General features: G+C 36.0%; 2 protein-coding genes across 2 annotated transcripts; both read right to left on the reverse strand.

Moving 5' to 3' along the window:
* On the reverse strand, positions 1 to 5709 carry LOC142236981 (serine palmitoyltransferase small subunit A). Its single transcript, XM_075308267.1, has 2 exons — positions 5505 to 5709; positions 1 to 238 (listed from the first exon to the last, which is right to left on the reverse strand). The coding sequence occupies exons 1-2, from the start codon at positions 5623 to 5625 to the stop codon at positions 90 to 92; spliced, it is 270 nt and encodes an 89-aa protein (XP_075164382.1). The 5' UTR covers positions 5626 to 5709; the 3' UTR covers positions 1 to 89.
* A 472-nt stretch (positions 5710 to 6181) lies between these two features.
* On the reverse strand, positions 6182 to 12974 carry eIF3b (eukaryotic translation initiation factor 3 subunit b). The gene is made up of 3 exons (XM_075308266.1): positions 12764 to 12974; positions 10817 to 12685; positions 6182 to 6638 (listed from the first exon to the last, which is right to left on the reverse strand). The coding sequence occupies exons 1-3, from the start codon at positions 12864 to 12866 to the stop codon at positions 6550 to 6552; spliced, it is 2061 nt and encodes a 686-aa protein (XP_075164381.1). The 5' UTR covers positions 12867 to 12974; the 3' UTR covers positions 6182 to 6549.
* Positions 12975 to 20816: the final 7842 nt, after the last annotated feature.

Genomic DNA, 20816 nt, shown 5'->3' on the forward strand with positions numbered 1-20816 from the left:
TTCCTATTCCATATTATTTATTCATAAAAAGCTTATTTTAAATGTTTATCCTTACACAAACTATTACTATTACATTTTTCCTTAAACTATTACAAATCGTTGTCTGTTGTTACAACCAAGCTATCGGATATTAAAGGTACGCCTGGAGTTATATATTTTATAAGCGTGTATAAGTAAGGCGGTATATATACAAAGGTGGAGTACAGAACAATACCCAATGTTACTGCAAATAGACAATCTGAAACATAAAAAAAAAATTAATTGTTTAAACAATATTAATAGATAGATAAATTATAGAATAAAATAATAAGCCATAAATTCACATTACGGAATCAGTGCAAGTTTGGAATACAATATAATGTACGTTATTTGCAACTTCCACGACTATATTTTATAGTCATACTCTAGCCAAGGCCGTATTCAGGGGGGGGATGAGGGGGATCATTTTTGAGCGGAAAGGTACATTTTACTAAATCTCAACAAAAATTTCACTGGAAGATTATTGTCAAGAGACTGAATTTTAAAGAAAATAAAATTTTGACAAAATTTTCTATATAAATAAAATTTTGCAAAAATTTTCTATAGAAATAAAATTTTGGAAAAATTTTCTATAGAAATAAAATTTTGCAAAAAAATTCTATAGAAAAAAATTTTTTCAAAATTTTTTCTATAGAAATAAAATTTTGCAAAATTTTCCTATAGAAATAAAATTTTTATAAACTTTTCAATTGAAATAAAATTTTGACAAAATTTTCTATAAAAATAAAATTTTGCAAAAATTCTATATAGAAATAAAATTTTGACAACATTTTCTACCGAAATAAAAAATCGATATAGAATCGCATTCTTTTTTCGACTAAAACATTCTTGAAGTTCAATAAAATCCTGTTTTTGACTATGTCTTTTACAAAATCGAGATTTTCTTCCCACATGAACATGTCTGTTTTGTCATATTTGTAAAAGATTATTAGCAAATAAGGTTGATAAAGACTTTCTCAAAATATTAAAATATTTTGTCGAAGCTATTGTACCATAAATCTGATATTGACTCAAAAATGTCTACACAAAAGGTACTAAATCATTCGCGGGGGTACTACGGTACTGACCGGGGTGAAAAAGTATTGAAAAAAGTACTTTCGTACTGCATTTTCCATCCCTGCAGTTACTACACACAAAAATTTTTTTTCTGATTCAATCACGAAATTAATTGATCCAATAATTTAATTGAAATGTCTTCAATCACAGAAATGATAGTATCAATTAAAAAATTAATTGAAGGTCAATTAAAAAGTTAATTGATCCAATTAAAAAATTAGTTGATACTATTATTTTTGTGATTGATTTTTGTTTCAATTAAAAAATTTGTTAAATCAATTAAAATTTTAATTGAATATTTTTTAAAACTCAATTAAAATTTTAATTGGAAAAATTTTCGTGAATTTTTTTTGTGTGTACGTGCTCATCCGAACGTTCATTTTCAACAATGAAGAGATTAAAGACGTATCTTAGAAATTCGACTAGCGAGAGTAGACTCAATGGATTGACATTAATGTCGGTTCATCGCCGAATAAATGTGCCGACTGAAGAAGTCATTGATTTATTTGCTGCCCAAAAAGCCCGTCGGCTCAATTTAATATTATAAAAATATTGTATACATACCTATGCATAAATAAAATTTTCTACACATGAGATTATATGAATATTTTTTTCTAAAGTTGAACCCCCCCGAATTAAAATCCTGGCTACGGCCTTGACTCTAGCTACGATTTGCCACGTTGATCTTAAATATGGATGTTTGTAATCTCTAGAAAATTTTGTCAACATTTTATATCTATAGGAAATTTCGTCAAAATTGTATTTCTGTAGAAAATTTTTTCAAAATTTTATTTCTATAAAAAATTTTGTCGAAATTTTATTTCTACAGAAAATTTTGTCAAAATTTTATTTCTATAGAAAATTTTGTCCACAAAACAGCGTTTGCTATTGACAGCAGTCTGTGTTCTATGAGGGTATGCTTTGCCACGTTGATATTATATATGGATGTTCGTAGTCTTTAGAATTATTAGGGTAATATGGTCGAATGTCGACTATTTTGCAAAGTCGACTTTTTGACCATTTGACTTTTTTTTAAATTTGAGAAATTCCACGTTTTAAAATATTTTCTTATTGTGAAAATATTATATTATAAGCATAAAACAATAAAGTGTCTAGATTGGAATTTTCTCTATCAGCCATGAGAAAAGCTATTATCTGGCAGTAAACTTATGTTAGCTGTAGTTACCCTACAGGAAATTGGTGCAAATTGCCACTGACGGGCTTATCATAGGACTGGTACCAGTGATCCAGTTTGTCGCAGTTTTTAAATACTCATAATTTAATGATTTCCATACCCGCTTGATATAAAAATCTTATTGGATCTACACATTTAGTGAAGTAGAATTACCAGAACAACCAATTGTTCAACGTATTTCAAAAGTTTTTCATTTTTGGTGTAGTTCGGATAACCAAAATGAAAGATTCATAAGAGTTTGTCCGAGACTGGTTCATGAGGACCTCTCTATGGAGTGCTACTACTAAAATTTCCCAGGATGTGTCCTTAGGAACGAGTCCAAGACGTGTCCTAAAGTGTAAATTTATCCCGTCAATGGCAAACCCATGTTAAAGTGACCGGCTCCTTCCATACGTCTTGACCAGAACTAGGACTGGTTCATACACACCAGGGACTATTCCTGTACCGGTCCTGTGGTTGATCCATTTCCCGTAGGGTATCATCAGTCTAAGGAAATATAACACTTCTTACCTACTGCTTAAAATTAGATATAGATTAAATCTACTACCCAGCAAAAAAAGCGTCGCCAAAAAAGTAATGAAAATGTTCTTTTTGGATCCGGAAGTGGCGCAAAATTGACGGAGGTGTGATCCGAATTCAATGTTTTGGATGTAAATTAAAAAATTCTGTGATATTTTGTCAAATAAATAATTTTTATATTTTTTAAAATTTTAATGGATGGATAACGCTTGTCGGAAACGTTTGACCTCAAATATTTTCAAAAATTCACAATTTTTTTCAGATTGGATTTAGCATTTTTTATACCCACCACCATAGAATGGTGACGGGGGTATAATAAGTTTGTCATTCCGTTTGTAACACATCGAAATATCGATTTCCGACTATATAAAGTATATATATTCTTGACTAGGGAGAAATTCTAAGACGATATAACGATGTCCGTCTGTCTACAGTCTTCAATAATGAAGCAATCGTGCTGAAATTTTGCACAAACTCGTCTTTTGTCTGCGGGCAGGTCAAGTTCGAAGATGGGCTATATCGGTCTAAGTTTTGGTATGGTCCCCATATAAAACGACCTCCCGATTTGGGGTCTTAGGCTTATAGACACCGTAGTTTTTATCCAATTTGTCTGAAATTGGAAATCTATAGGTATTTTAGGCCCATAAAGAGGTGTGCCGAAAATGGTGAGTATCGGTCCATATTTTGGTATAGCCCCCATATAGACCGATTTCCCGATTTTACTTCTTGAGCTTCTAAAATCCGAAGTTCTTATCCTATTTGCCTGAAATTGGGAATCTAGAGGTATTTTCGGGTCATAAAGAGGTGTGCCGAAAACGGTGAGTGTCGGTCCATATTTTAGTATAGCCCCCATAAGAATGATCTCCCGATGTAACTGCTTGGGTTTCTAGAAACCGTAGTTTTTATCTAATTTGCCTGAATTTGTAAATATTCTGGTATTTTAGGCTCACAAAAACGTGTATCGGATTAAGTTTTTATCGGCCCATTTGGTAATGCCTCCATATAGACCGACTTCACTTCTTGAGGGTGTAGAAGGCGCACTGATCATGAAAATTGCTTGAAACTCAATGTAAAATTTCCAGATTTTACTTCTACAGATTTAAGATTTCAAATCAATTTTTATAATTTTCTTGCACACTTACAAGAGATGTTAGGTTAGGTTAGGTTAGGTTAGGTTATGTGGCAGCCCGATGTATCAGGCTCACTTAGACTATTCAGTCCATTGTGATACCACAGTGGTGAACTTCTCTCTTATCACTGAGTGCTGCCCGATTCCATGTTAAGCTCAATGACAAGTTATAAAAAATTGAATTAAAATAACTTCCTGGGTAGTTAAAATAAAGAACATCATTGGGAGTGCATCTTCTGGAAGTGGTTTTAAGGTTGTGTCTTTGGAAGAACTTCCAAATTTTGCTGGGTATATTAACAAACATAGATAACTTATTAAAAATTGCAATGTCCTGATTGGAGATATTATTAAATTCAGCCAATACACGAGTAACTGGCTCTTTGAAACCATATTTGTTCCTATGAAAAGTTTGGTATTATTATAGAAAATTTGTGAAGTATCTCTTAGTTGGAGGAAAACATTCTGGAAAACCTACCAAAACATCAACAATTCTACCAAACTGTAAAAAAAATCTACCATTTTTGGTAGAATTCTACAAACTGTGGCAACCGTGATTCAAACCCGCAAAGCCCGACTTTGCAACAACATTCCTGACACATTAAAAACTTTTTGTTTGTATACGAAAACTTATCGAAACAAGTTAATACTTTTGCGAGTCATAATCGAGTAGTTACTCGATATTAAATAGTGGATATTTGCATTGGGAGTTTTCGAATATTTGTTATCTTTTTATCTAATGATGGTTATCTTATTTAATTATACATTTTTAATTTTTGTAGAAAGGATTGTTTACTAGTATTTTTATTAAATATTTTCTACTTTTATAAACCTTATGAACTATTGTATACGATTATTGTGTGGAAACCTAGAGTGGTCAATTGTAATTCTTTATTGGGTCAAAGTGACTTACAAGTACATGCTCTGAATGAATAAATAAAAATATCAAATTTCGATACATTTTCCTGATGAATTTACGTATTGCCCGATTTCTGCAAATATTGCCCACTTATTAAGCGACATGGTATCGCTTAAATCAACAAAATATCAGCCAGTTCTGATTTGAATATATCACCTATTTTTAGGAGACGGGTTTTTATTTATTCATTCAGAGCATGTAATTCTAAGCCTTTTTTGCCAAATAAAGTATACTCTCTAGATTTCAATTCAATTCAAACATTTATTTAATCAATTAAGCCCTCTTGGACCATACATTGATAGCTTTCATACAAAATTCGTATACAATAATAATGTTGAGTAATTATATTAATACGCCTGTAACCATATTTGGCCTTAGAAGTTGGTTGGTTAAAATGAGTTAATAACATAAAAAAATAGCACAAGGTAATTCTATATGATATTGGCTACGCTTGACTTCTAAATCGTTCCTTCTTGTTTATATTTATAATAAACACTTGCATATACACCTATTAGCAACATATTGCGCTCAATCGACACACACTGTCATCACAATCATCCAAATGACGATCGGAATTATTCAAAAATGTAACATATGGCAAAAAATTAACATAAAATATACCACTTGCTATTTACAGAAAAAACACTTACTTAGGAACACTTTTTCCCACGGTTCGCACATAGATAAGTAGGTGTTTAATTCATAAAGCATATGTAACCATTTTATATAGCGTATAAATCGATTAAAGGACTCTTTAACGATAGAAAACATAGCGCCACAGAGTGATATAGATAAAAGTCAAGCAATAATTGTTACCGTACAAGACACTGGCCAAAATGCAACTGACTCACTTTATTACCTTCAAATCAATAGTAAAAATATAATCTATATTTTTGGAAGTTTTGCCTGAATAAAAACATTCGACTGGATTGATAGTTTAGCGTGTGTATGTAGAATGGTTAATAAAAGTGGCATTTTCACCCGTTGTTCTTTCTCTCCATACATATACATACATACATTGTTATAGTGGCATTGCTTATCAATTTTCGAGTTATGTTGATAAATACTGACTGTTGTTACAACAAACATACTAATACTCGTATATATCATGGACTCTTTGACACTTAGTCATAACGTTTGTGTGTGAAAGCTGAATGTTGCTGTATCCAGGTGTTTACTTTATGAACCTCAAATAATTAAATATTTGGTCTTATCGCATAGACACATTGTTATCGACAACTAATATCTATTCACATCAACCTATATATGTATTTAGCTTTTCTCGTTAATTATACTTACGTTTCACCAAGCATAATACGAATGGAAGTTGTTCTTTTTTTTTTGTGTCTTGTCCAGTGTATTTTTATTCTAGATGTTTTTTGAAAGGACATTATTGTATAATAATAATAATGGATTTTTGATTAATTGTTAATTAGTTATGTTTTAGCTAATGACGATTGCAATTATTTTTCATATACACAATATTGTAGACTTTCAATGGATGACAAATACACTGTTTTTGTGTTGGAGTCGTACGGATTTTATACTCCTGATTTCTTTCTGTAGAACGATACTTGCCGTTTGTGCAGTTTTTGTTAAAAGTAATCTATAAATTACCCTTAACTAGCAAGATCGTTCTTATGTTGGTGTTTTTATATTATTTAAAAAAATTAATTCGTTATGTATATAAACGAACTACTCGAGAACAGTGACTTCTTCTTTGACCAAAAATTCAATAATTTCTTCATCAACTTCTTCAGTATCCAAACTGTCTGTATCGAAATCTGCAAAGAGAATGATAATTAAAATTATAATTTCATCAAAATAATACAATTTTATAGTTTATTTTTATCAATGATGGGGGTTGAAGAATCAAAAAAAAATTGTCCAAGGAATAGTTCTTTGGGTCGTAACAAAAGTTGATACAGTACATAATATCTGCAGGTGTAGTTTTTTACTGAACATTATTCCCCTTATACTACCACCATGACATTATAGCGACAGCTGCTTTTCATCGAGGTCTAAAACTGCCTAAACCGCTCGGAACATATCAAATGCTTCGAAGCGGAATTCGATCAAAACCATCAGAAGAAAGATAGTCGCCAACAATCCGAAAATGAAGATCAGTGCCTCGTTACCTCCACTCAATTGGTTGCACTCAAAAATTTTGACTATCTTGGACCATGGATGCATCTTTGTAAAAAAGCTCTACGAACTTATGTAACGGCCCAATACTAAAGGAATGTAATACGACAGTAAGAAGGGCTGTAGGAATCATGACAGGTACGTCGGGAAACGCCATCGTGTAATGGTTAGCAATGGTCAGCTGTAGTCCCCTCTCAGTAATGCTGGTTATATTTCCGTGTGTTTCAAAGCTTCTCTAACTGATTGTACCGCAATGTGGATTCGGCTATAAAAAGGACGACCCTTATCATTGAGCTAAACACAGAACCGGACAATATTAACCCTAGACAGTCATCCTTCGTCAAAATGACGACGCGCAATTTTATTTTCGATGTAAAATGCGTTTTTGACGATTTGGAAATGATAAACTTAAATTGTACTAATTCAACCATTCCATGAATTTTTGTTTTATACTAATTAAAAACAAATTGAATAAGAAAATAAACTCAACTGGTTATCATTTGGTAGTCACAGTGACGAAGGATGACGTTAGTACACAAAAAATAAGGATACCTTTTCCAGGGTTAAGTGAAAAGTTCACCACTACCTTTGATCATATCTATACACGCTAAGTTATCTTTCAAAAGTTTCAATTTCTTTTACAAAGATATAAAATAGTAGTTCCAGACCTTGTACGTGATATGTTTAGTTCCAATATGCAAATCATTATAGGTAGGATTGTGAATTTCACATTTGAAAGATAATTTGTCGTTGCTCTTATATGGAATCCAATACCCGTTGATCAACGATCCCACACTAATAACCCTTTCGGTCAAAATTGTTAGTTTACTGTTCTCAAGACTAATATTATTAGCGTTTTTCTCCGCCTACTTTTATAGTTATTCCTTTTTTTCTCTACATAAGTATTTGTTCTGTGGCATAATAGACTTGTTGCTGATCTGGGCTAATATTAACTAATATTATTCATGGTAATTTTCTTTTATGTGTAATAGTGGTTGAGGGACCGAGCCCAGCAAAACATGGAGCACTATTTCAGCAGGATTGTAAGGGAGAGAGGCAGTACCAACTAGAGGTGTGCGCGTGACTGAAATTTCACTCACACTCACGCACATTCACGAAACAAAATGTTTATTCACGCACGCTCACGCACGATACGTGTTGTAGCCAATCCCACTCACGCACATTCACGAAATGATAACCTGTACTCACGCACGCTCACGCACGAACTACTTTTAAAGACTCACGTTCACGCACGATTCTCGTGATTCACGGCAAATTCACGAACCTCACGACATTCTCCAAACAAAAATCTGCAAAGGTAACAAACTTCAAAAATAGACTATAGTTCGAGAGCCAAATTAATTACAGTTAAAATACGAGTATGAATTAAATCTTGATTTTTTTCGTGAGCGTGATTTTGTAGAAATTTTATTCACGCACATTCACGAACCGATTTTATTTCTCACGCACACTCACTCACGACATATTTATTTTAGTACCATTCACGCACATTCACGAGACGTGCTTTGGACTTTGTTCACGACTCACGTGATTCACACGTGAATCACGCGTGTCACGAGAATTTCGTGTCACGCGCACACCTCTAGTACCAACTGCTTACAAAACAACCGAATCAGCGCTGATTTTTGTGAGCGATGTCCCGATTTAAAGCAGCTTCTATATAGCGCTGATATAATTGCTCATTTTAATAGAAATATTGCTCAGATGTGAGCAAAATTGTTATTGGTATGAAGGAAAACAGCACTACCTTTCGCGCATCTATACTGCATGAATTGGTTGCAATAACGTAAATGAATGATCTTAACTAGTTTGATTACTCGTTTACGTTATTGCCGCCGATACATGCAGTGTGGATGCATTGCCTACTTTATTGTATACCAAAAAGCGCAACTAAATTTTACTGCTGAAATATTTTTTGCTGGGAGAGTAGGAATACCTAGCGTTTCTTATTTTTAGTAACTTATTTTTATTTTTAAGATTTATTTTTATGGTCTAAAGGCTTTAGTGTTACGGCCTTGAAGGCTTTTGTTACTAATATAAATAACTAAATGAATAAATATGGAGTCCGTCATATGGGCAAAAGGGAATTGGTTAAAGACCTGGAGTTTCCAGAAGAAACCTACATGGACCGGGAAACCTTTATATTCAACCTAACCTAACAATCAGAACAACAATAAAGGTTTCCAACAAAATCGGCTGCTTTGAAGCGAGAGCAAGGTCAACATGAATTTAAGGTTTATCACATTAGCTTCTCTAAGTTTCTACAACAACAAAAACAACTATTATAAAAATATCCATCTTGCCTCAATATACTACCAATAATTTTTAAATAAAAATGTAATTTAATTACAAAAATATTCAACTAAGCCATTTATTGATTAAATTAATGTTATAATCAAAACAAAAATCCCTAATACACACAAATGTTCATGAAAGTAAGTTCTACGGAAAAACTACACTCGATTATCTGTAACTCGATTTTTTTTTAACTCGAAATAAATGTACGGAAATAATATCACCAAAATGGTTTCAATTAAAAAGTTAATTGAACCTGAAAACTTTTTCAATTAAAAAATAATTAATACAATAACTTTTTACTCAAACTAGAAACTTTAACGGTCATTTTCATGTATCTAAGTTAGACTTTATCTTCCAGTTAACAGAAAATAAATCGAAATATCTTCTCTCCGGTTAACTTTAACTGAAAAATTAGCAGTTAAGTTCCTAACTGGCATATGGAATATATAGACATGATGACAGACATGGCCAAAGTACGGGTTAAAAGTTCGTTGGCTAACGTAGCACCAACGGAGCTTCCTGAAAATGGGGGTAAGACAATTAAATCAATAATTGCAAATTTTTAATTAAAAAATTTATTGACACAGTTAACTTTTTAATCAAACTCGGGAAACTAAGCCAGTTATAAAAATGATTGCATTTTTTACATTTTTAATTAAAAAATTAAGTGATACAATGATCATAATAAAAACACAAAGTCAGTTAAGAAAATGAGTTTTGCAATCGACATCAATTACATTTTTAATTGAATCAATAAAAAATTAATTGAAATTTTCTGATGAAATTAATTAAATTTTTAATCAAATATTTTTTTATTCCCAATTAAAACTGTGGTTGATGCTATCATTTTCGTGATTGAAGGCATTTCAATTAAAAAAATAATTGGATAAATTAATTTCGTGATTAAATCAGAAATTTTGTTTGTTTCTGGATTACTAACAACTATGCGTTAGCATAGTAGATAATTCTCACTACTCTTAGAAGTGGACAACTTTTATGAGACGTTTGTTATATTATAATATTAAAATTAACCTATCATAAGTGGTCATCTCCCAAATGTGGACAAATTTTAGGCGACTGTCAGTCTACATTTATAATAAGTTTCACTATTACAATCATACAAATTATAATAGCTTTCTGAATAAAATTCCCTCAAACGGGTTTGGTAAACTTATCCAAATGGCTTTATAACAAATATAATACGGTATGTTTGGTCTGTTCAAAAGTACTTTTGCCGGGGAAATCCTTTTTGTTAATAAAATATTAATTTTGATTCGCGTATACATTGTCGACATTGAATCACGGTGGTTCCCAAGGGAAATCTTTTAAATATTTAACCCAGGAGCAAGCAAATCTAATTTGAACTAATTTTGCCTGATGTATGTTAGTTACAAAACGAAAATCTAATATATGTACTTTAAAATAAGAGGCGTGTTAAAAATGACCAATATAAAGAGAATATGACTTGCGGGTAGGAGATTGTATATGTATAACTTACGGTTTCTAAGTTGCATTCTTCGTGGTTTCTGCTCTTTCCATTCGGCAATACGCTTATTGCGATACTCCATAAACTGTTCGCATAACTGTGAACGTTTCTCCAGCAATTCCTTACATGCACGAGTCATACGCATGCGATCCTTTTGTTCGAAGATATAGTAGTATTTCTTCAAGTTCTTCTTGATGTCCTTAATTTCTTCGTCGCTGAGAAGTGTTGGTGGACGTGGGCGCCACAAGAATTGAACGAAACTTTTCAGTATGCTACGACGAATAATGCGACCTTGGAAGGTGTACATGTTAAAACCTGTATCTTCCTTTACTTTCCAAGATGATACGCCAGTTACCACATATCGACCAGTAGGGTCCCATTCAACTTCCGAGGCACGGAAATGGTCGGGTGAAGCTGTGATGACGAAATTGTTATTAGTATCTACAAATTCAAAGGTTCCCATTGTGAGATTAGCCATAACAATAAATTGACCACGCGGAGACCAGAAGAGATGAGTGCAAGATTTCTTTTCAAGTTTTTTCACCAGCGTTGGTTTAACACCATTATTAACTTCGTAGAAACTGACGTTAGAATTATTCGTTTCACCATGGATAATAGCAAATTTATTGCCAACAGGCTCCCAAGCAAACGCTAATATCAATTCTCGAATTTCGACAGAATCGACTGGTATCTCCTTCTCACGCATATGGAAAATTTCAAAATTGTAAAACATGCCCAAGAATTTGACATCAGCATCCTTTTTGTCTTTTTTCAATTTCGAGTAACGATCAACTTTGACACACAAATAGTCACCAGATTTTTGCCAATGCAATTTACAGTCGGCTACATTAAAAAGATTCTTATTACGAATTTCACGTTTCTTGGGAATTTCAAGAAGGGTAACACGAGCGGGAATTTGGTTTTGTTCCTCCACCCAATAAGCAATAACATTATCTGTGGGTGACCAGGAGAAACCACGAATGCCAGGAACTTTTATGGATTTTTTGTCGATAAGGTAGAATGATGGCGACTCGTAGATGTGGATGGAACTTTCGCCCAAACGGGCCACATATTTATCATCATGCGACCAACGGAACATGGAAAACATAGAAATACCATCTGCTACGAATGAACGCTTCTCTACTCCAGATCGTATGTCCCAAATTACCACCTTTTGTCCAGTTGGTGTAGGTCCATAAGTAACCAAATAATTTTCGCAGGGAGAAAATTCAACAAATTGTGTTCCGGGATGTGGGAAACGTTGTATGCGTGTAAATTTGCTGCCACCCCAAATTGCAACACCAGGTTTGTGGAAGGTCACACAATATGTACCCAAAGGCGACCATTTCACAAATGTATCGGTAAAACTCTCACGGGTTTCCAAATCAGTAGGTTCAGGTAGAGTGTTTTGCCAAAATCCAACTTGAACACTGTTTGGCGATATCTCAGCAGCCACACAATACTGATCATATGCATCAGGATCCAATAAGAAACTGTATAAATCATTTTGCATTTTGAAGGGTTGGGGCGTTGGTGGTTCCCATTTCTCAGGGATATTATCGTACTTTTGGAAATCAGTAAATAAATTAACAATGAATGTATGCTGCTTATCCAGACGATGGTTGTTCAAATTTTTGACAGCCTCCTCAGCCTGCGATGATTTCTTAAACTCCATAAAGGCATATCCTTTCGTTTTGCCATCATCATTAATAGGGAAAATGGAGTTTACAATTTCACCGTAATTGGAGAAGGTTTTGTTGATAACACCCTTCAATTTTTCCAACTTATTCAAATCGACAACGGGAATATTGTCAACGACAACTACATTTTCAACGCCATCAGCCTCAGATGGGCGCTGCGCCAGTTTGTCAGCCAACAATTCTGCAAAATAATATACAAAACCAGTCAGCACACTTTATTGTATTTTAGAGGTTATGTTCGATTTTTTTGCTGACATACCTTCGTCCGAAACATCGTCTACAAAACCCTCTGGATCATCAAAATTAGGCTCCTCTTCAAAGTCCTGTTCATTGTTTGACTCCTCATTTTTCTTTTTAGCCATAGTTACAGCAATTTTCCTCTAAAATTTGCCGCTAATCAATAAAAATTTGCAAAACTATGGGAAATCGAAGCCACGCCAGTTGTCACGTCAAAAGTAAAGGACTGTCAAATTGTATAGAGAGCTAAATGTCAAAATAAATATAGTTTGAGAGATATTGTGTTTTACGTTGCCAATCGGGAAATACGTTCAAACACTCAAACACCAAAGATACATTAAAATATAAACCAATAGATGTCGTTCATGCATTTAGTCCGTATTTTTCAGTTTAACCCTTGTGTATGTGATAACACCGGAAGCGATTCCGGCGTGATGAGGTCCCGTGGGACCTACAATAAAAAAAGGGTGGTTGTTGTTGTTGTAACAGTTTATTGTGATCTCATCCATTTCATGTTATACGCTTGGTACATCAGCTTGTTGGCAGATCAAGGAACTCTGCGACTAAGATGGGGTGTGTCCAGAGTGATCTGGTGGTAAGTCGGGTTGGTTTGGCTGGGCAAGAGAAAAGATGACGCGTGTCGTGTGGCCCTTGGTTGCAAATTGGACAAACGTCAGCTACGCTGCTATCAATCACCGATAAGTAGGAATTGAGGCGGCTGCACTTGCCTGATCTTAATTGGGCCAAAACTACCCTAGTCTGCCGTGGGAGGTCTCTTTCCTCCGGTGCTATGGGCGGTGGTCGGACTCCAAGAACAGGATTAACCTTGTAGCTTCTCACCGCTTCAGCTACAGTATCCTCATGAATCCTGTTCAAACCTGCCTGGTACGCTGCTTGATCTAGAGGCTCTCTTTTATAGCGCTGGATCTCGCGCTCTAGATTATGTATATCGACCCTTACGTTCCTGGGTGGTGGTTGTGTATCCATAAGATGGTGGTTTGGATGATTACTGCGATAACAACCCAGGAGATACTGCTTTGACAACATGTAGTTGTGTCTTCGCACAGGGATGATCTTTGTCTCCACATAAAGGTGATCCAGGGGTGTGCTGCGGAGACACCCAGTCGCAGTTCTAAGAGCAGCGTTCTGGCAGGTTTGTATGTTATTCCACTGCGTATCACTGGTCTGCGGTGTCCACACTGGCGCTGCATAGTTTACCACTGACCGGCCAATTGCCTTATAAGTAGTTAGCAAGGTTTCTTTGTCCGCACCCCAAGTACTGCCGGCTAGTGACTTGAGGACCTTGTTTCTACCACGGAGCTTATTACAAATTGCAGTGGCATGGGCAGATGACCTAAAAAGGCTGTCGAATGTGACCCCAAGAATCTTGGGGTAATTTGTGGTCGGAATTATTACTCCATCGACTCTGATATTCAACTGCCTGCGCACTTCTGCCGTCCATGTAGTAAATAGTGTGGCTGAGGATTTGGTGGGGGATATCCTCAAGTTTCTCGCAGTGAAATAACTGGTAAGATTAGCTATGTAGACGTTCAACCGATCGCAAATGTCATCAACATTGGGCCCAGATGCCAAGATTGTACAGTCATCCGCATATGATACAATCTCGACGCCGTCAGGAGGGGGTGGAATCGAGGACATGTAGAGGTTAAACAGTGCCGGAGAAATCACCCCACCTTGGGGAACTCCCTGTTTAACTCTACGCGGTCTTGACTTTCTGTCCCTGAATTCCACGTACGACTGGCGTCCACACATATAATTCAGCACCCAACGCTTCGCTCCTGCCGGTAGGGACGTATTCTCGATGTCCTCAAATAATGTGGCATGGTTGACCGTATCGAATGCTTTCGATAGGTCAAGCGCCACGAGGACCGTCCTGTGACACGGCCTGGGCTGGTTAAGTCCCTTATTAATATGTGTCGAAATGGCATGTAAGGCTGTTGTCGTACTATGTACCTTACGGAATCCATGTTGATGGTGGGCAGCTGGAAAATTCTCCACAAGGCTGGGGAGGAGTAATGCCTCAAGTGTCTTGGCTACTGGCGAAAGAAGGGATATCGGTCTGTACGATTCACCTTTGCTCGAATCTTTGCCCGGTTTCAGTAGTGGAATCACCCTTCCCATTTTCCAGACATCGGGTATAATGTGTGATTCCAAAGACAAATTGAGGAGTCTGGTCAGGTACTCAACTCCCAGTATTCCCAGATGCTTCAGCATTAGCATTGAAATTCCGTCAGGGCCCAGCGCCTTAGATGGTTTCGCGCTGTTGATGACATTGGTAACTTCGGCTGCAGTAAATTGTGGTGTGTCATCGGCTCGGAGACCACGTACACGACGGGTGGCTCTCCTTTTCGCTCTATCACTCTCGGGATGCTCGACAAACTGTCGGTTGAAGTATTTGGCGCACCTCTTCGGATCAGTCACAGTCACGTCGCCAAATGTGACTGAAATCCCATCATCCCTTGTGGAGGGGTTCGAGAGGGCTCTAACTGTTGACCACAATTTACCAGTTCCTGTTCCTAAGTTACATTGCTTCAGGTGCTCTAACCAAGTGTTCCGCTTGTGCTCGTAGACTATCTTACTAATCTCTAGATTTAGTTCTCTGATTCTAGGATCAGCAGGGTTAGCACGACGGCGTTCATCACGCTCGTCTGCGAGTCCCGCCGCTTCGGCTGGGAAGTTGGGCCTCACCTGGGCAATTCGACCAGCGGGTATGAAGCGAGCGGCTGCTGCGTTGATGATGTCCCGGAACTCCCTCTGGGCAACATGAACCTGTGAGGGGGACGGGAGCTCACTGAAGCGGCGATCGGTGTATTCTCTGAAGCCTTCCCAGTTGGCTTTCTTTTGATTAATAAACGTCCGGCGTTCAGAGGTTATGAAATCGGAGGGTCGGTTGATGGTGAGAATTATGGGGAGGTGGTCCGAACCCAATGAAATGACGGGTTGCCAGGAGACGTCATTTATCAGACCAGGCGATGCTAACGATAAATCTGGCGAACTGCTGCAGTCACCCATAATTCTCGTGGGGGCCTCTTCGTTCACCGTGCAAAATGTGGAGTCGTCTATCTGCTCTGCCAAAGCTATGCCCCTCTGGTCATTACCCAGGAGAGAATGCCAAAGTTCATGGTGGGCATTAAAATCTCCTAGAACCAATCGGTTATGCCCGCTCAACAACCACTCAATGTTTGGGCTATAACCAGGAGCACAGCTACCAACCGGCGGTATGTACACATTGTATAGCTCTATCTCGGCAGCCCCACACTTAACTGCTACCCCCATACATTCCATGTACGGGTCATTAGTGTCTAGCACAAGCGTGATAGGTCTATACTGCACGGAACGGTGTAATATGAAAGCCAGGCCACCACCTCCATTTCTTGTGCGATCCTTCCGTAGGACATTGTACCCATCACAATGTCGTAGGCTGCAGGTGGGATTCAGCTTTGTTTCCTGGATCGCCGCGACCCTTATCCTTTTCCGATTCATAAAGTCTACGATCTCACTAATCTTACCACGGAGCCCGTTGCAATTAAATTGCAAAAATGATGCACTCTCCGGAACTGGTACAACAATATTCGGTGTAAGATGCTGCGGCGGAGAATATTGTTGTGCGGGAGAAGTCGGTGGGGTCATATAATCAGATGGCCCACTGCTGCTGTCATTGGCACAGCATCCTGCCACGAAGTCAGTTTGACTATACTCCCGCAGCGATGTTAGGCCGGAGCAATTCCGGAAGTGCACCCATTCCATGCACCGGTTACACCTCACCGAAACCGAGCGATGGTGAATTCGATTTCGGCAGACGGCACAGTACCATGGTCCGGGGTTTTCCTCTATCCCGGCTCGGACCAAAAGCAGGCGGAGGAGGCTCCCCGGGATGCACCTTCTCCAACACGAAAAAATGGACGAGACAACACGTACACTGAGGTGGCAGCCGCTGGCCGATAGCTGGTGTCCATCGGGTCAAACCGGTGCGTAGAACCCGCCGCCGTGGGATTGAAAAAGGGTGGTAGAGAGGTTATCCCTACGATAGTTTTCGATTATTTACTGTAGGTTGACTCTTATATTACACACACAAATTGCATATTTCGATATGATAATGTTTAAATTTTATAAGTATTCTAGAGGCCCTGATGTTTGTCACAGGCGTGGTACCTATCAAAGATTATAGATTTGAGGAAGATAGGTTAGGTTAGGTTAGGTTAGGTGGCAGCCCGATGTATCAGGCTCACTTAGACTATTCAGTCCATTGTGATACCACATTGGTGAACTTCTCTCTTATCACTGAGTGCTGCCCGATTCCATGTTAAGCTCAATGACAAGGGACCTCCTTTTTATAGCCGAGTCCGAACGGCGTTCCACTTTGCAGTGAAACCACTTAGAGAAGCTTTGAAACCCTCAGAAATGTCACCAGCATTACTGAGGTGGGATAATCCACCGCTGAAAAACTTTTTGGTGTTCGGTCGAAGCAGGAATCGAACCCACGACCTTGTGTATGCAAGGCGGGCATGCTAACCATTGCACCACGGTGAAAGATAGGAAATTGGAAATTGAGGAAGATAGGAAATTGGCTTGCGTCATACCAAATGTTGCTTTTACCACATTACTTTAATACATGTTTGTAATCTTTTTGTTGTTTTTCATTTTTATTTTTTAAATTAAAAATTTAATTTTCTTAATGAAACAATGTTAAATTTTAGGCAACAATAAAAAAATTACATTATCCCCTTTATGGAAATTTCATTTCATTTATTTCGTGCACTTAATTTCTTTTTATTTGCATTTTATTGCTATGTCAATACTTGTCGTATGCGCGTTTGGTTCGAGTATTAAACTAATCTGGTAAATGGTTCGATCTCCTCAGTAGCTAATTTCCTATCTTCCTCAAATCTATAATCTTTGCCTATAAGTATCCTTATCAAAGATTATCTGATGTAACAAGATGTCTATATGCTTCCTCTTTTTTTCCAATAGGCTCATGAGTTTAGCTCAATACATGTATGAGAGAGTTGGAAAAAATGGGTATGATGTTACGAATCTAAAAAAGAAAAGAAAATGAAGAATTTTCAATTTGGTTAATAGGCCTGTTTCTGAACTCTTTTCATTCAACATTTATGCTAAAGGTTGAATTAAGGTTTAATTACACACCATGCGTCAATCCGTGCGTTGACGAAAGAGTTGATTTTTTCTGTTTGCGGCAGACTATTCGAGCTTTTGATTTCAAAGAGAAGATATAAATCATTAAAAGATGTCTATTCCCTGGTATTCTTTCTGCGTTATGTTTTGTACAGTTTTTCTGGGAAAATAGGAATTTTTACTTTACAGTTTTAATTTTGGTTTAAACTTATTAAACACGCACGTACCCAGCAAAAACTAGGTAACCACAACTCATTACAATTTGCATTACCAGCAGTAAAAGTCTCATTACACGTTGCATTACATTGCGATGAATTATAATGACTAAAGGTGGAATTACATACCATGCGTACAATGCGTCCGATGATTGAAGAGTTGAAATTTCTCTTTGAAATCAAAAGCTCGAAAATTCAGTCGCAAACAGAAAAAAATCAACCCTTCCATCAACGCACGGATTGACGCATGGTGTGTAATTCAACCTTAACTTATAATGACAATAATAAATATTTCTCAGTAATTTGTGATGATTATTCTCAAAATGTAATGCAGTTGACCCATAATGGCTTAATAAAATAGAATAAATTATGGAATAATTAACTATAAACATCAACAGAATTGAGCATTTACTTAAAAATTAAAAAAAAAATTGTAATCTAACGTTGAGAGAGAAGTTCACACTGTGGTATCACAATGGACTGAATAGTCTAAGTGAGCCTGATACATCGGGCTGCCTCATAACCTAACCTAACCTAACGTTGATTCTGAAGATTTTTCCAGACATTTCATAATAATGGTGATTTAAATGAATGTAGGTAGTAATAACGAATTTAACTCACTAGTTGTTTTAGTAAGTTTTCTAGTTCTAGCAATATGTACATCCAAATCTACATCTCTCCTAATGGATTCGTTATAAACGGCATTCTGCATTGTATCCTTTTTATTATTTTCATAAGGTTTAACTTAACATACACTGAAAGAAAATATTGTGAGGCCAAATTTTTTTTTGCGAGTTTTGCTTAGCATAGAAGACGCATAACGATATTTGCCTTGTCCAAGAGATAAACTATTTAAGAAAGTTGTTTTGTCCATACAGTTCATTCGACTTAAAAATGGGTATAATTACATGAAAAATATTTTTGCTGGACTAATATCAACTTCGCTTTAATAATTCTAAAAAACTCATGGCTGAATAAGGAGGTTGAATCACGATAACAAAAACAACAAATTTCAATATGTTGTTTACAATTTTAAGAAGTCAAAATCAGCTGATAAAAGAATCGTATGGCATTGGTAAAAGTGGCAATTATTTATTCTTTCAATTTTCCTGCAAAAATAATTAAAATCCAGAGAAAAATAAAGGTTCAAATTTAATTGCGTCACCTATGAGTGATTATGAAGTGGATAATTCATCCGAGGAACGCCGATATGAGACAAATAAGACTATAATACCCACCAAAGTTAAGAATGGAAGTCAGTCAAATGGATCTTCGCCATCTATTAACAAAAACAGTTTATGATGCAGTTTAAAAACTGATGTGCGTGGTATTTTGGGTCTGGAATATGTTATCAAGATACTCAAGTCATCTTTGAACAATTCTCCAGCTATGAATGCGCGAGTTTGTTTGAGATGCATTTGCTATGCAGTGTCATTTGGAGAGCTGCAATCACCATAAACATATGATTTTGACATCTTAGAATTTTGTCGAAATAAAAAAATTGTAATCATATGGGCCCATGATATAACCTTCTTGTTCAGCCATGAAAAAACTCTTTACAATTAATGAAATTGTCTTTAAATTTGTTGACTTTTGGTATTTAGCAAAGCTAAACAAGATTAAAAAAATGCGGATGTCTTTTAATACTTTATCGTCGTTTTTACTTGAAACATAGCATTTGAGTTATAGTTAAACAGTTTCTAAAGGACAAGAACAAGAAGTCGAAAAAAATCCGACTCGGAATCAATACCAAATTAATTAGTGTAAAGACAAAATCCTTGGAACCGGACAAGCTTTTTTTCAGCGTAGAGAATGTACGTATATTTATACAATGTTAATTTAATTTAGTTTTTAAGTAGCTATTCAAGTTGTGTCCATCTTACATCATTGATCCATTAGAATCGGTGGCAGAAGTATTTATTTTCGAGATTTGGATACCTGAGCAAATAAGTAGTTCTTTTACAAACTACGAACAACTGATTACATATTAGGTGATCATATGCTCTTTATACACTACTTATTTCATGGCCGAACGTATGTCTGAGGTGAAGTACTTTCCTCCTAGGACATGCGTATGTAAATGTAATCCGGAGCGATGCCAATTAATAAGTGGCTATTAATTTTTAAATATGCTTACCTACACACACAAAAAAAATTCTGATTCAATCACGAAATTAATTGATCCAATTAATTTGTTAATTGGAATGTCTTCAATCACAGAAATGATAGTATCAATTAAAAAATTAATTGACAGTCAATTAAAAAATTAATTGATCCAATTAAAAAATTAATTGATACTATTAATTTGTGTGATTGATTTTTATTTCAATTAAAAAATTTGTTGATTCAATTAAGTTTTTAATTGAATATTTTTTAAAACTCAATTAAGATTTTAATTGGAAAAATTTTCGTGATTTTTTTTTTTCTGTGTACAAGATTACCGGGTAATGAGAGTTTTTGCTGGGTAGTAGCGGCCAATTCAAAATGTTTCCCTCTTTTAACTTCTTTATTTGTCAATTGTTGTTTTTATCTATTTTTGTTCGTGTTTTTGTCTAAACGAAAAATTTAAGAGTCACAAATTATAATACATTATTGGTCCCCCGAACACAGCTATTTACACATACGATTGTTACGAATACAATTTTAGAAAGGAATTGGAGAAAATGTTGCAAAGAAACAAGCAAAATAGATAACGAACGTGTGTGA

The sequence above is a fragment of the Haematobia irritans genome, chromosome 4 (genome assembly GCF_050003625.1).
Source record: "Haematobia irritans isolate KBUSLIRL chromosome 4, ASM5000362v1, whole genome shotgun sequence".
NCBI lineage: Eukaryota > Metazoa > Arthropoda > Insecta > Diptera > Muscidae > Haematobia > Haematobia irritans.

Coding starts and splice junctions, on each gene's coding strand:
- LOC142236981 (XM_075308267.1), bottom strand. CDS start 5,625: ATGTTTTCTATCGTTAAAGAGTCCTTTAATCGATTTATACGCTATATA. Junction 239..5,504: donor GTGGGAAAAAGTGTTCCTAA/GTAAGTGTTTTT, acceptor TTTATGTTTCAG/ATTGTCTATTTGCAGTAACA.
- eIF3b (XM_075308266.1), bottom strand. CDS start 12,866: ATGGCTAAAAAGAAAAATGAGGAGTCAAACAATGAACAGGACTTTGAA. Junction 12,686..12,763: donor AGACGATGTTTCGGACGAAG/GTATGTCAGCAA, acceptor ATTATTTTGCAG/AATTGTTGGCTGACAAACTG. Junction 6,639..10,816: donor AAGAATGCAACTTAGAAACC/GTAAGTTATACA, acceptor TTCTCTTTGCAG/ATTTCGATACAGACAGTTTG.